This window comes from Mandrillus leucophaeus, unplaced genomic scaffold (assembly GCF_000951045.1).
Source record: "Mandrillus leucophaeus isolate KB7577 unplaced genomic scaffold, Mleu.le_1.0 Scaffold2, whole genome shotgun sequence".
Classification (NCBI taxonomy): Eukaryota; Metazoa; Chordata; class Mammalia; order Primates; family Cercopithecidae; genus Mandrillus; species Mandrillus leucophaeus.
The window spans coordinates 6,461,300-6,475,977 of record NW_012102031.1 but is presented as its reverse complement, the minus strand read 5'-3'; the positions used below and the strand labels follow the sequence as shown (position 1 = coordinate 6,475,977).

General features: G+C 54.0%; 1 protein-coding gene across 2 annotated transcripts in view; it reads left to right on the top strand.

Moving 5' to 3' along the window:
* The first annotated feature begins 829 nt into the window (after positions 1-829).
* The window catches only part of NCF4 (neutrophil cytosolic factor 4, 40kDa), a 19,402-nt gene continuing 5,553 nt past the window's right edge, over positions 830-14,678 (top strand). For both annotated transcript variants that reach the window (XM_011978933.1, XM_011978932.1), the window contains exons 1-6: positions 830-1,063; positions 6,285-6,369; positions 7,138-7,291; positions 9,587-9,657; positions 12,590-12,717; positions 13,824-13,881. In XM_011978933.1, the coding sequence (XP_011834323.1) occupies positions 1,032-1,063; positions 6,285-6,369; positions 7,138-7,291; positions 9,587-9,657; positions 12,590-12,717; positions 13,824-13,881 (528 nt within the window). In that variant the 5' untranslated portion in view covers positions 830-1,031. The remainder of the gene's footprint in view (positions 1,064-6,284; positions 6,370-7,137; positions 7,292-9,586; positions 9,658-12,589; positions 12,718-13,823; positions 13,882-14,678) is intronic.

Below are 14,678 nucleotides of genomic sequence, written 5' to 3'. Positions count from 1 at the left end.
CTGCAGTAGATGTGCAGGGACTTGTGAGAGAATGTGGTAGGGAGGGCCTTAATTTAGGGTGAGCGGTCAGGGAAGCTCTCACTAAAGACGTAACTTCTAAGCTGAGATGCAAAGGAGGCAGTGAAGAGCTCGTTCCAGCAGAGGGAACACCATGCACGAAGGCCTTGGGGCGGACGTCTTAGAACATTCTAGAAATGGAAAGGAGGCCAGTGAGAAAAAGGGAGCTCAGGAGTGGAGGTTGGGGAAGGCTGCAGGGCCTCAAGGGCATAGGAGGCAGGCAGGGCAAGGACTCTGGACTTTCTCCTGAGCACAGGGTGATGAGGCAGGAGAGTTTAAGCAGGGAGGGTGAAACTCACTGATTGGCAGCCCTGTGAAAGAGGATTGGCTAGACATGGACATCTAAGGATGAGGAAAGGCACTCCCAGAGTGCCAGGGAGCATAAACCAAACTTCACACTCTAGGACGACAGAGGCCAGAGGAACCGGGAGGGCTTCCTGGAGGGGGTGGCATTTACTCTGGGCCTAAGGGATCACAGGAAAATGGAGACCAGCATTCCAGGCCTGGGGAAGAGTTCAGGCAAAGGCTTGGCAGTAAGAGAACAAGGGCTGGGTTTGATGGGCCAGAGGATGAGAAGTGACTCCCCAAGGTCACAAGACCCCCTGATGGCTGGGACCCCATCTCTGATGGAGCAACTTCTGATACCCAACTGAGGCTTAGTGCCAAGGACTGGCATCAAGGAAATGGATTCCTGCAAACCTGGCACCCGAGGGTCCACTTCCTTAATTTCTGTGCAGCTGGGAGGTGAGGTAAGAGGAAGTGTGGGTCACAGGCTAGGCCCAGAAAGCCTGGAGGAGGAGCCTCTGCCAGAGTGGAGAGAAGCAGGCCTGAGCCTCCCCAAAGGCAGCTCTTGGGGACTCCCAGGACCGCAGGCTGAGACGAGACACAGGGTGGCTGGAGGAAGTGAGAGGTGAACTCAGCCTGGGACTGGCTGGGCGAGACTCTCCACCTGCTCCCTGGGACCATCGCCCACCATGGCCGTGGCCCAGCAGCTGCGGGCCGAGAGGTGAGTGCCGGGGTGTGGCCGCCCCCGGGCCTTCTCACTGCTCCTGATAGGCCTTGGGGGAAAAGGCCAGTCCTTCTGCAGTCCCTGATCAACATGAGAGGCTGGGGTTGAGTCAGAACCCAAATACTCAGAAATGCAGCCTCTCAGAACTGCTTTAAGGAAACTTTGAGCTGTGGCTCACCACCCTCAGACACAAATGAGAACACCGAGGCTCCAAGAGTGGGAGTGACTTGCCCACGGTCACACAATGAGTGACTGGCCGTGTCTGGAGAGAAATGCAGGTGTCCTGGGTCCCAGACTGGGGCCCTTTGCCTCACGTGGGGATCAGCAATGACTTTCCATCTTCTATGCAAACAGAATTCACAGAATCTGGCTTGTTCTTCCTCTAATCAGGGCTTGCCTCAAATGTCACCTCCTCTGAGAAGCCTTCCTGACGGCCTTTACCTCATTGCTGTCTGACCCTTTGCCCTATTTCCCTTTTCTGCCTAGTTCTTATATTACTGGAATAATATGACATGCTCATTTATTATTTTTTTCTTTATCATTGGCTGCCCCATGAGAAGCAAACTCCATGAGACATTTCATCTGTTTTGATCACTGCTGTATCCCTAGAAGGTAGCTCATCCCTGTTGAGCACCAGGACCAAGGGCTCAATAAATATTGCTAAATTAATGAATAAATGAATGAATGGATGGATCTTTGAGGTGAAAAATGTCTTAGATTCTTCTAGTCCAACCTTGCCATTGTACAATTTAGAAATCTGAGGCCCAGGGAGGATAAGAGACTTACTCAGGGTCACAGAGAGTGACTGGCAAGGCTGGGGCTTGGAGCACAGCCTCACCAGCGTCTAGCCTCGTCGCTTGGGAAGTGTTTTCAGAATTCTTCCTTAGTAGCTAGGCCTGCACTCTGAGCTACAGGGGCCCTGAGGACACAGAGCCTGGCGCCTGCACCCCCTGGACTGGCACAGCAGGTGACCCCTGTTACCTAGGTGGAGGCCACTCGGGGTCACCAGAGACAGGCCAGGCTGGTGTGGGCCTACATGGGGAACAGAAGGCCCACGGTCGGGCCAGGGGCTGGAAGTAGAACCTGAGGGGTGTGTGGGGGCAAGGGCAGCAGAAGCAAATGCTCAGAGGGGAGCCCACATGGCCTTCCTGAGCCTCAGAGCAGGCTGCAGGAGCTAGGTAAGGCTGTCCGACCTCAATTCCTTCCTCCCCACACATGCTCCTGGTGGACCCAGCCGCACGCAAACTCGAACCTTCCGGAAACAGCAGCTGTTTGAGGCTTGGGCACTTCCTGCTTTCCGGGGTACAGGGTTCAGGGGATGACGCTGAGAGCTGGCCAGCAGCACTGTGTGCTCCCTCCCCTGCTCCCTGTCCCCTTTCAGCTGCCTTCGCCCTCAGACGGAGAGGGACTGCTTTTCATGAGGCCTTGAGCCAGGTACTGGGGGCACGGGTTTTCCTGTACCTCGAAGGCCTTATCTGAAAGTGAGCCTGGATTGTTCTGCTTGAGGTCAAAGCAGAAAGTACGAGGAGAGGGCACAGGTTGGCGCAGCAGGACTTTCTAGAACCCCAAGGCGAGACATCCAAAGATGGGGAGGGCTGCCTCAGGGGTGGCAAGTTCGGTTCCAACAGACATGCTTTGAGCACCTACTGTGTGCCAGGTGCCAGAAAAGCTGCCCTGGCTGCCCTCCAAGGATTCTTCCAACCTTAGCCTCCCCCGGGTCAGGCTTCAAAGCCTCCCCCAGGCCAGGCTCCAAAGTCCGTGAACTACGCGAGTGTGTCTTGAGGCAGATTGTCCTGGCCCAGCAGGGCCTGGGTGAGGTCCCCAAGGGAGCAGATACTCTGGGGGACTTCTGGTTGAGTTTGCTGCTCTTCTTGCCTGCCCCGCAGGCACACAGGCCATTCTCATGCTGCCCATCAAAAAACTCCATAAATGCAGACGAGAGTAGTGGCCGTGTATTGAGCAGTACTGAGCACCTACTGTATGCCGGGCTCTGTTCTGGGCATTAGGATGTAGGGTGAGCAGAGTCCCTGCCCTTGTGGGGATTTTAGGGCTGTGTTTGTTACAGATGGGACTGCAGGACCACCCGGAGACATAAGTTCTTCTCCTGTCCCCATTTTACAGAGGAGGGAAGGAGCGGAGCACAGGGAGGAATCTTCCCAAGGGAGCTTGATCTTCTTGTCCCCAATGCTGTGACTGTGCCTCAAGCATCTGCCAATGCGTCTGCGAGGCATCAAGGCGCCTCATGAGCGGGCCCTGCCTGTCTCTCCGGCTGGTCTCTCATCACGTCCCGCCTCCTGCTCTGTGCTCCAGCCGTGCTCAGCTCCCTGCAGTTCCCTGAACTTGCCCCTCTTGCACGGCTGTGGCCTTTGCACTTGCTGTTCCCCCTGCCTGAAAGGCCTTTTATGCCATCCTGCGACCAACTCCTCTCTGCTTTTCCCGGCTGACCACTGGCGCTGCTTCTTCTGGGAAGCCCTCCTTGACCACCCTCAGCCCAAGGACACCCTCTGACAGCACATGAGCCTCCACAGTACAAGCTCCTGCTCCCAATCTCTCCTATCTGCTGCGTGATTGATTCTTTGAGGGAATAGAATAATGGCCATGCTCCTGTTATAGTTCAAAATGCCATGTGCTTTTCCTTCCCAGCACTATGCCCATTTGAATTATGCCATTATCTGTTTAGTGTCCAGCATCCGCTTCCTTTCTCCTTGGAGCTGTGAGATCTGAGGAGCCCATATGTCTTAATGGGCTTAGAACAGTGTCTGGCCCACAGGCAGTGCCACATACAGGTTTGCTAAAATTATAGTTAGTTTAGATGGGGACACAGGCCGAGATGGGCTGGGATTTTTTTTAAGTTCACACAGCACGTTGCTGGGAGGCTCAGAGTGCGGGGCAGTATGGCAGTGTTCAGTAACAGATCTCTGGAGCCAGACTACTACTGCTTGGGCTCAAATCCCAGCTTCCCGACTTTACTTGGGCTAAACTTACCATGCCTCAGTCTCCTGATCTGTACAAAGGTGACACAGTCTTAGAAGAGCACCTGGTGACCTCAGGTAGGTAGCTGTCGTTCTTATTACCCAACCTGCCTGCTGCCCTGCTCAGGGTCGTTTCTACCCTTTAGGTTCCTTCCCGTGCGCCCCCCACCCCCACCTTCCTACCGTATCATACTGCAGAGGAAATTACCCAGGACAAGCACAGCCTCAGGGGAGAAAGTGGAGGAGGAAGCTTCTCCCAAGGGTATCACCGAGGGAGCAGATGTAGAAAGTGAGTGGGGCTGGGCGGGGGGATTTCCACTACCTGCCCACTGCTACCCTGAGTCACCTCCGGGTGGCAGCCCCCTGAGTTCTGATGCAGCCTCAGATTCCAGGTCATGTGGGTCCGGCGTGGACTGGGACTAGGGTGTGTAGACTCCTGAGGTCCCAGCCAGCTCTGGGGTCTGGGACTTGGCAGCCCCTGCAATCCCCCCACCACTGCCGCCCCTGCCACTCTCTCCCGTTTCCCACTTGCTGCACCAGAAGGATCATAGTTACTTCTTGTTTTTTCCTTGTCTGTCTCCAAGTGACTGAACTCAGTGACCCCTCAGAGACTCCTGGCAGTGCTTTCCCCCACTCCTTGGAAGTCTGTTTCCTCTTCCCCTATCTGTCCCTCTCAGACCCCTCCTCTGTTCCCTGATAGCTCTTCACCGTGTCAGGAGCGGGGGTCTCAGCCACAAGCCACAGGCAGAAGGTTATTCCTACCTCGCCCCTTTTAGCTGAGACCTCCCATGCTGAGATCCTGAGCTATACAACAGGCCTCTCAAATTAGCATGCCCCAAACTGAGTCCATCCACCCTGCACCCCCATTCCCAGCCAGAAGTGTGGGTGTCACTCTTGACAGTGCCTTTTCTTTTACCTCCACATCCAAACAGTACCCAGCCTCTCCCGATCGTAACTTAGGAACAACAAGAAATCGGTAATGTGTCTGTTGGAAATGCATTAGGCTGCAGGGAATGGAGGAACTGACGATGGCTTAAACAAACAGGGGATTAATTATTTGGTCACCTAACAAGAAGTCCCGGGAGGCCGAGGTAGGCAGATCACTTGAGGTCGGGAGTTTGAGACCAGCCTGGCCAACATGGTGCAACCCCGTCTCTACTAAAAATACAAAACTCATCTGGGTGTGGTGGCTTGCCCCGTAATCCCGGCTACTTGGGAGGCTGAGGCAGGAGAATCACTTCAACCTGGGAGGCGGAGGTTGCAGTGAGCTGAGCTCACACCACTGCACTCCAGCCTGGGGAACAGAGTAAGACTCTGTCTCAAAAAAAAAAAAAAAAAAAAGGCCAGAGGTAAGCCATAGTTGGTTCTGTAGGCCAGTGACATTAGGACTAGCACCCCAGAGATTCCTTCAGCCTTTCTCATGTCTTGCTTCATGGAGACAACATAGCTGCTGTAGGTCTGGATGTCACACTTGCTTCAAGACTGCTTTCAAAGGGGTAGACCATACTGAGCTTGTTCATCCCATGGGATCAGGAAAGCAAGCACTCTGGGGAGTGCCCCATAGAGAGACTGCCTAATTGTGCCCAGGTTGGGGAAATCCTCAAAAAGGCAATGATATGTGAGCACTCTGGGGAGCCCCCTGCACCACGCCTCCTCTTAGATCTCATTGGCCAGAGCAGGTCACATGGTTGCTCCTAACTGCAAGGGAGGCTGGAAAACAGGAACTGGATGGTGATGTTTGGCTCAGACCCATCATGGTGCAATGGACAGCAATGTGTTAGACTATAATTTGGCTATTGCTGTATGGCTGCCAGCTTCCCATTCCTGCACTCAACATAGCTGCCAGCTTCCCATTCCTACACTCAACGTGGCCACCAGCTTCCCATTCCTACACTCAACGTGGCCACCAGCTTCCCATTCCTACACTCAACGTGGCCTCCAGCTTCCCATTCCTATACTCAGTAAGGCCGCCAGCTTCCCATTCCTACACTCAACGTGGCGGCCAGCTTCCCATTCCTATACTCAGTAAGGCCACCAGCCTCCTATTCCTACACTCAAGGCCTGGACTGTGTCTTCTTGTCTCCATATTCCCAGGGTCAGTGGCAGGACCTGGCCTGGGAAGGGGTGCTAAGAGACGAATGCTGGATCCACAACATCGGTTTGCTTTGCCCTCTACCTCATATCCGGTGGGCCCACAAAATACATCAGAGTGATAACCAGGATTTCTTTTCCTCTGCTACGCACAGTGACTTTGAACAGCTTCCGGATGATGTTGCCATCTCAGCCAACATCGCTGACATCGAGGAGAAGAGAGGCTTCACCAGTCACTTTGTAAGAGAGACTCCTGGACCTTCACCCTAGAACTTCTGAACTTCCACCCAGCTGACCTCTGAACCTTGTCCTCTGACCTCTGAACCTCCAATTCTCTGATCTCTTAACTTCTATCTCAGTGGCTCTCAACAGGACCAGTTTTGCCCATTTGACATTACCCTGGGAGATTCTGATTATTGCATCTTGGGGCAGGTCTATTTCACATCTAGTGGGTAGAATCCAGGGTGCTGCTAAACTCCCCACCATGCACAGGACAGCCCTGTCCTCGGTAAAGAGCTATCCGGCCCCAGCATGGTACTAAGGTTGAGAAATCCTGATTGCGTCCTTTGACCTCTGAACCTCCACCTGGAGAGTCGGGGGTGAGGGACTTTAGTGTTGCCCCCACAACACCCCTGTCATATTCAGACACAGATGGAGGGGGCATCCTGCACCTGCAACACAGCCAGGGGTAGGTTCACTCTGCACCACGACCTCCAAGGCATGGCTCCTCATTTCTTGGGCCTGAGTACGTGTTTGGCCTATTTCCAAGGGCTCTTGCCTCTAACACTAGGTCTCACTTCCTCTCTTTTTCCAGTTTTGTTTTGTTTTGTTTTTTTGTTTTTCAGCAAAGCTCATCTGCTTCTGGGGCACCAGCCTTTTGACTTGACACGGGTCTTCTTCTCCAGAGACCCTTCTGCATCCTTATCCTCCTCCCTTTTTCCCCTCTGCCTTTTTTTTGGCTTCTGCTCCTGGCCCCTGAGCCCTCCCCACAAACCCTGTCCTCCTTAGGTTTTCGTCATCGAGGTGAAGACGAAAGGAGGATCCAAGTACCTCATCTACCGCCGCTACCGCCAGTTCTATGCTTTGCAGAGCAAGCTGGAGGAGCGCTTTGGGCCAGACAGCAAGAGCAGCGCCCCGGCCTGTACCCTGCCCACACTCCCAGGTAGGCAGCCACTCCTGTCCTACCGCTGCAGAGCTGCTGACTCTCCTTCCTTCCATGGCCCCTGACACTGTTCCGTGATTTGATCTCAACCCCAGTGAAAACTGTTCATGTAGTTTATAGCCCCCACTCCCGGCAGTCATGGACTGCCAAGCCGTCCCCGCACGGCTCCCCCTGCCTCACATTGTGGCTTCCACCCCAAGCACTCTAGCCTCACAGCCCTGGAGCTCTGATGACAGTGGTGGCCACTCACTCCTGCTGTCCACTACCAGGAGGCCACAGTCGAGCATGTCAGCACCCGGCCTCCCTTCCTTAGAGACAGGAATCCCCCAGTCTTGTCCCTAAACACACTGACTCACCTCCCTGCCTGCCCTCAGCTTCCTCCCACGAGATCAGCCCTCTGACTTTATAGTCTTGGCTTCTAGCGTCCCTGTGGCTCTCCTTCTTCCCCTGTCCTGCCAGGAAGTTGGGTAGCCTCACACCTCTGCTTACAAACAGTCCCCTCGCCCCCTGGTCTCCTCGTCCTTCCTCCCCAGCTGGATCCTAACATCCACCTTGGACAGCGCCAAGCCCTTAGTTGCTTAGCACCTGCCCCGTGGGAGGAAACCCCATCACGAATGGGTTACAAGGGGGTGGTCTCAGTGGTGCTCTTCATGCCCTGCGGGCCAGAGACAGGGACCATTGTCTCCCTTCCCCAAGCCTCAGGGCTCCAACCCCACCTCCGGCTTGTTTTTTCTGTCCCTGTCTCTCTGTCTCAGCATATGACCCCGCTCCTTCTCATCCAGCCCCACCAAGGAACTTGAAGCTCCCCCCAGGAGTCTTGCCTGCTCTAAGCCAGCCTCCCCTCTCAGGCTCCATTACTTTCCCTCCTCTCTCTTTTGGGGCTTTCCCCTGACAATCTACTCCTTCTTTTCCTTGTATATTCATCTTTCCCTTGATATACCAACTTCCTCTGCTAAGCGTCTCCACAGCCTCAACCCTCTTCTGTCTTTAAACAATCCTGAGCTGTGAAACAGCATTCTTACAGCAAGCCTCCCTGAGCCTCCGTGCCCACAGGACCCCCAAAGATCTCTTTCTTCTTCCTTTGGCAATCACATTCGCGCACTGTCTCACCTTGGCATGGCCATCCTCCCAGCTTGGTTTAGCTCTGACTACTCCACAGAAATTCCGCTCATGGTGAGGTGAGCCATGACCCATCGATTCTGGCTTTCATGACCAGTGCCAAGCCTCATCTTCACACCCCACTCCTTCCTCTGTTAAGGTTTCTCCAACCTCCGGAGGCACCAGTGTCTCCCAATACCCTTCCTACCTTACTAGAGATTCCTTCAGCTTCTCTGTTACAGAATCAACCTTCTCTGCTGCTCCTTGGAAGGTGGGGATCCTCTGAGCGGACATCCTCTGTCCCTTGCCTTGTCTTCTCATTCCAAACACTCACTCTGGCAAACTGACCCATGTCTGGGACTTTAATTGTCACCTTCTTGCTCCTAACTCCCAAATGTCTAGCTCTAGCCCAGAGCCTCCTATCGCCACCACCACCACCTCTCTCCACCTCCTGGACACCAGGAGCCAGGCAAGTTTCAGGCTTGCTTCCTCGTGGGGGTTCTCTAGATGAATGGTTCCACCAGTGCGCCCACCTGAAGGCACCTGGAGGAGACATTTGTCTCTTGGTAGCCCATCATATTTCCTTTTCCTCCAGAACACTCTGCCTTTGAGCTTGAGGAATTGTTCATTCATCCACTCAACAAATGTTCATTCATCTGGGCATGATTCTAGACCCATGGTTCTTAACTATGGTGGTATGTGGAAGTGCCTTGAGAGATGGAAAGAATCCTGGTTCTTGAGTCCCACCCCCAGAGATTCTCTTTTAATTGTTCTGGGGCAAGTGCTACACAGTGAGATATTTACAAGCTCCTCAGGCAGCTTGAATGTGCAACCAGTGTTGCCACTGTCCTGGGTGATGGGGGTACAGCTGTGAGCCAAGCAGATGAAAATCCTGCTGTCTTTGAACTAAGAGTCGTGTGTGTGTGTGTGTGTGTGTGTGTGTGTGTGTGTGTTTGGATGAACAGGCAGTAAATAAAAAATAAGACAAGAAAAATATCAGCTGGTGATAGCACAACTCAGAGGATGAAAGTTGGGTGGTGCCAGAGTGGCCACTTCAGCGCTGTGAAAAGATAACAGGGAAGAATGTTGAGCCATCGGGAAGGGGCTCCGGCCAGGGTTCCTGGCCTGCAGGGGCAGCCCTGAACCCCGGGGCCATGTTGGGCCAGGCTCTTAGGACAGCTGTTTGTCTCTTCTCAGCCAAAGTCTACATGGGTGTGAAACAGGAGATCGCCGAGATGCGGATACCTGCCCTCAACGCCTACATGAAGGTACCAGTGGGTCTTGCCACCTTGGCACGTGGAAGGGCATGGAGTGTTGGTGGGGGAGCCCAAGTACCATCCCCGTGTATGGCTTTGGGAACTGGAGCTGGCTCTGTGGCTCTGATGGCCCCATCTTCAATCCCTAAAGGCCTGGTGTGGGGAGAAAAACAGGATGCGTCCTTAGGGTTCCAGGGATAGGAGCAGGAGCAATGGAGAAGGTACAGGAGCCACACTTGGAATTGACAAGTCTTCATTTAATGCTCTAAGCCCACAGGTAAATGTCTATGCCAGGTGTTAAGATACAAAGGTGAATTCCATACAGAGCCTGCCCCCAAGGTACCCACTGTCCCATGGGAATGCCAACAGGTGGATCATAAGATCACATGGAGACATATGTGTGCCTCCATCATGGGGGTGTGGCCAAGCAGGCCACAAGTTGCTCATATAGCATCTTTGTGCAAACTAGAGAAGGTCTCCTCTGGAACAACACACCCCCTCACCTGAGCATGGGCTGGATTTTAGCTACACTCATGGGTCTTGGCTGGGGGTCCTTGTGTATTCTCTGACCTGCAAACTCTGCATCTCTATGAGATGGGAGCATAGAGGAAGGAGTATCTTAGAGGCAGAGGCCAAGGTGGTCCGGAAAGGACTTCCACCAGCCAGAGCCATCCAGGAAAGGGGCAGTGTTCCTCCTGAGGTGGCAGTGAGTGCACCATCACTAGAGGCCTGATAGCGACCTCAGGAAGCTGGCAAGGGAAGCCCTCCTCCCAGCCCAGAGGCGTCCTCACGGCTGAAGAGCACTGGACTATAGGGTCCTTTAGTTTTGACTCTGACATTGACTGGCTGGGTGATTTGGGGTGAGTTGCCCATCCTCTCTAGGCCTTGGTTTTCACACTTGTGAAATGGAGCAGTGCCCTCTAGTATCACAGGAGTGAGGTTGGGATCTGTTGAGAACAGGATGAGAAAGTGCTTTGTAAACTGTGAACCTGCTTCCAGAATGTGAGAGATCTTGACTCTTGATGGAGGAAGGGAGCAGATGGAGGGCAGAGGAGGTGGGAGGAAGGAGGAGAGAGCAGGTAGCTGTAGGAATCCTGGGCTCTGAGCAGGGAAGAGGGAGGGGGGGAAGCTGAGTGGGCTCCAGCTGCTCCTTCAGGGTGGCTGAGGCTCCACCCTTCTCCCCCTGGGCTAGAATAGGGGAGTGGGCTCTGGAGGGAGGGAGGGAAAGAGGAAGAGAAGGTAGGAGGTGAGGCTGGGGAACTGGGGCTCCTCATTCCACACCTGGTCTTAGCAACCAGCAGCCCAGAGGATCCATCTCTGCCTCTTTGTGTCCGATTGGGTTCCTGGAAGTCAGAGACCATTCAATGCAAGAATCTCTGCCACGGCCACCCCGTCCTGTGCTTGCATACCCTCAGAGACGGGGAGCTCACTACCACTCTGCCCTGACCCAGGCTGCTTGTCTGGGCAGCTATGAGAAAAGCCCAACTCTCCGAAAGTCCTACCCACTGGTCTCACCCTGCCGTCATGAAGAATGTGAATCACGTGATAATGACAATTGCCTGGAACTACGTGAAGAGCTTTGACTGGCAGCCGGAAAGCTCTTGATACACGTTTATGGATACATGAATAATCTTATTTAATTCCCCAGTAACTTGTGAGTTAAGTGTGACAGAGCAGTTAGGTAGTGGGATGAGATTTGAACTCACATCTCTGTGACCCCAGGGTTTCAGCTCTTACCCACTGTGCCTCATTGTAATGAAAATGACAGTAACAATGATGATATCCAAATTTGATGGGCACCTGTTATACGCCTGTTCTAAGGATTACGCATATATTTACTTATTTAATTCTCACACAATCCCACGAGGGAGAGGCTATTATTGTCCTCATTTTATTAATGATCATCTGGAGCCAGGTTTGCCCAAAGCCACCCAGCTGGTGACAGGAAGAGCTGAGATTCGATCCCAGGAGCCCCTGGCTCCTGAAACACCTCCCAGGCTGTGCCCATATGACAGCCTTTTCCCGACTCTGCATCGCCAGTTCCTCTCGGACAAAGTTCCCCGACCCCACCTCAACCTGCTGCCCCCATGAGATCCTCTGCAGGGCTCTGGGTGCCTCTGGAGCCTCAGTACCCAAAGCCAACCTCAGTGTCCCCAGACCTGTGTGCTTGGAGTTTGGTGAGATGACCCCGCCAGGCGCTCAGTGCTCGCGTCCTCACAACTTCAAGGTCTTTGCATCGTGGTGGGTGTAACCAGCTTGGATGAAACAAGGACACTAGGGTTCAGGTCTGGGTCCTGCCACTTAGCTCTGCTCTTCAGGGCCAGGTACTTCCCTCTCCAAGCCTCAGTTTCCCTAACTATGATATGAGATAAAGTATCAGGAAGCATTTTGTAGGCTATAATGCCACCAACTGTTGTTCATTTGGGTTATTTTGGGAGCCCCCACCCCCGCCGACTGTTGTCTCACCTTGAGCTTTGGGTACCCTTTAGTGACAGACGGCTCTGGGTGCCCCAGCTTTGTCCCCTGCTAGGCCGTGTGGTCTTGGGCAGATCCCTTCATCTCTCTGATCCTAACTCATGGGATGCCATGAGATGGAGCAAGGGCATGCATGTGATACCCACCTGGTGAAGTCACCACAAAGTCATGTTACTTGTCATCTCCATTATTGCTGTTTCTGGAAAACTTTAAGTCTTTTCTGAAGGGACTCTTCTCAAGCCCCTGGTCCCTCTCGTGACCTTGGACCCAGGAGCAGAGCTTGTGAAGTGTTACCTTCAGCATGCTGAGTTTTCTTATTTTTTTTAAACAACGTGTTTCTGTTATCAGGCAACATGCATTAGTAAAGAGAGGTGGGCTGATGTCAGGGCTCGGGGATGGGACATCCGGGCTGGGGTGTCCAGATCCTTCTGCTGACTACCCCACCGGTTCTGCTGTCTCACCCACGCAGAGCCTGCTCAGCCTGCCGGTCTGGGTGCTGATGGACGAGGACGTCCGGATCTTCTTTTACCAGTCACCCTATGACTCAGAGCAGGTGCCCCAGGCACTCCGCCGGCTCCGCCCGCGCACCCGGAAAGTGTAAGTGACCAGCCCCTGGGCTTCCACATGGCCAGAGCCCTGGGTCCCTGCTGGAAAAGCATCTCTTTTCCCCGAAAGGAGAGAAGGAAAATACAGATCAGCCATATCCCTGGACACTCCAGGGTGATTTGGTTTATTCAATGGGTTTAAAAAGTAGTGTTCAGGTTTGGAGGGACAGAGGGTGTGTGCCTTTCGATGTGATCATAAGGACTGGAAGACAAGGACTGGGATATTGACTCTGGAGAGTCTGGTGCCACAGCAACCACTGGGGATGACCCAGAAGCTCTGGGTGCCTGGAAAGAATTGGGGGCAGAGAGGAGGGAAGAGCTGCCTTATCCACAAACATTCTCTGAGCAGCTCTGGGAATGCCTTCTCCTGGTGTGTTGGAGCTCCGTGGGGCCAGCTGTGGCTCCGGTTGTATCACGCTGGCCTCCAGGGCACACTGCTCCTCCCTTATTCCAAAAATCCCATCCCTCCCACCAAAAATTCAGCCACTCATAGACTGCTTGACTTCCAAAGCCCAGGTTGCTGCTACTAAGAATTCTGGAAAAAGCAGGACGGAACTCCTGAGCTCCCCACCAGCTCCTCCCTCCGCTTCCTCCCACCAATGTCTCCAAGGGTCCTCTCCATGCCTGGCATCTCCCCTGTGCACACAGTCAGGTGTGTCTTAATTCCAGCTGTGCCACATGGCAGCCACAGGCCCCAGAGCAAGGCACTTCACCTCTCCAACCTTCAGTTTCCCTCCGCTGAAAAATTACAACGGTCACATTTACATCAGAGCTTGGTTGTAGGGAGCAGAGAAACGAACAAATCTGAACACTTTGGCAAGTGAAAGGCATGGAATGAGCATGTATCCCCTTCTCCACCTGCTTTCTGAGCCTGGCTTCCTGGTCCATAAAGAAGGGAGAACAACCCTACCTCCAAAGTGGTTGTGAAGATTTGGGGACAAGTGTGCCCACCTGGAGGAGGAATTGCAGCCACATTTCAGCATCTTCTCTCTCCCCCGCCTTGCCCACTCCTTGCGAGGGGCTCCTCTGGACACAGAAGCAGGAAGCTGGGCCCTGAGAGAATCACAGGGCTAACAAGCCCCTCTTCTCTCTCCACAGCAAGAGTGTGTCCCCGCAAGGCAACAGCGTTGACCGCATGGCAGCTCCGAGAGCAGAGGTATCCCCCACCCCCGTGCTGGCCAGGCTCTCACACTTTGGGCATCGGTCTTGGCCCACCTGCCAGCCACTGGGCCTCTCCTGCTGGGCGCTGCTATGTGCCTGGGAGAGTGCTGAGCACCTGGAGGAAGGAAGGGGTTACAGCCTCAGCCTCTGCCACTGGGCATCCCAGAGCCCAGCTAAGGGGAGGGAATGTGACCAGCAGGCGGAGCCAGAGGGGAACGCTTCCATCCGTACACTCCTCCGGTCAGTTTGCCTGAGCCTCCTCTGAGTCGGCCCTGCCTTAGGCATGGAAGCCACAGAGATGACTCAGACAAGGCCCAGCCTGCGATGAAGCCTGGGGACCAGGGTGGGTGCTCAGCCCACAGAGTTCGAACCCTTCCGTGTGTGCTCACCCCCACCAGGTCTGGAAGGAGCACCCAACCTAGAGTCAGGGAGACCTGGGTTCAATTCCTAGCTCCTCCACTAAAAAATGAGATGGCCTCAGACAAGTCGCTGATTCTCCCCGAGCCTCAGTTTCTACATCTGTAAAATGGGAGACTAAAGTATGTAAGGCAAGGCCGGGCGCGGTGGCTCAAGTCTGTAATCCCAGCACTTCGGGAGGCCGAGATGGGCGGATCACGAGGTCAGGAGATCGAGACCATCCTGGCTAACACGGTGAAACCCCGTCTCTACTGAAAATACAAAAAAAAAATTAGCCGGGTACGGTGGTGGGCGCCTGTAGTCCCAGCACACGGGAGGCTGAGGCAGGAGAATGGCATGAACCCGGGAGGCGGAGCTTGCAGTGAGCCAAGATTG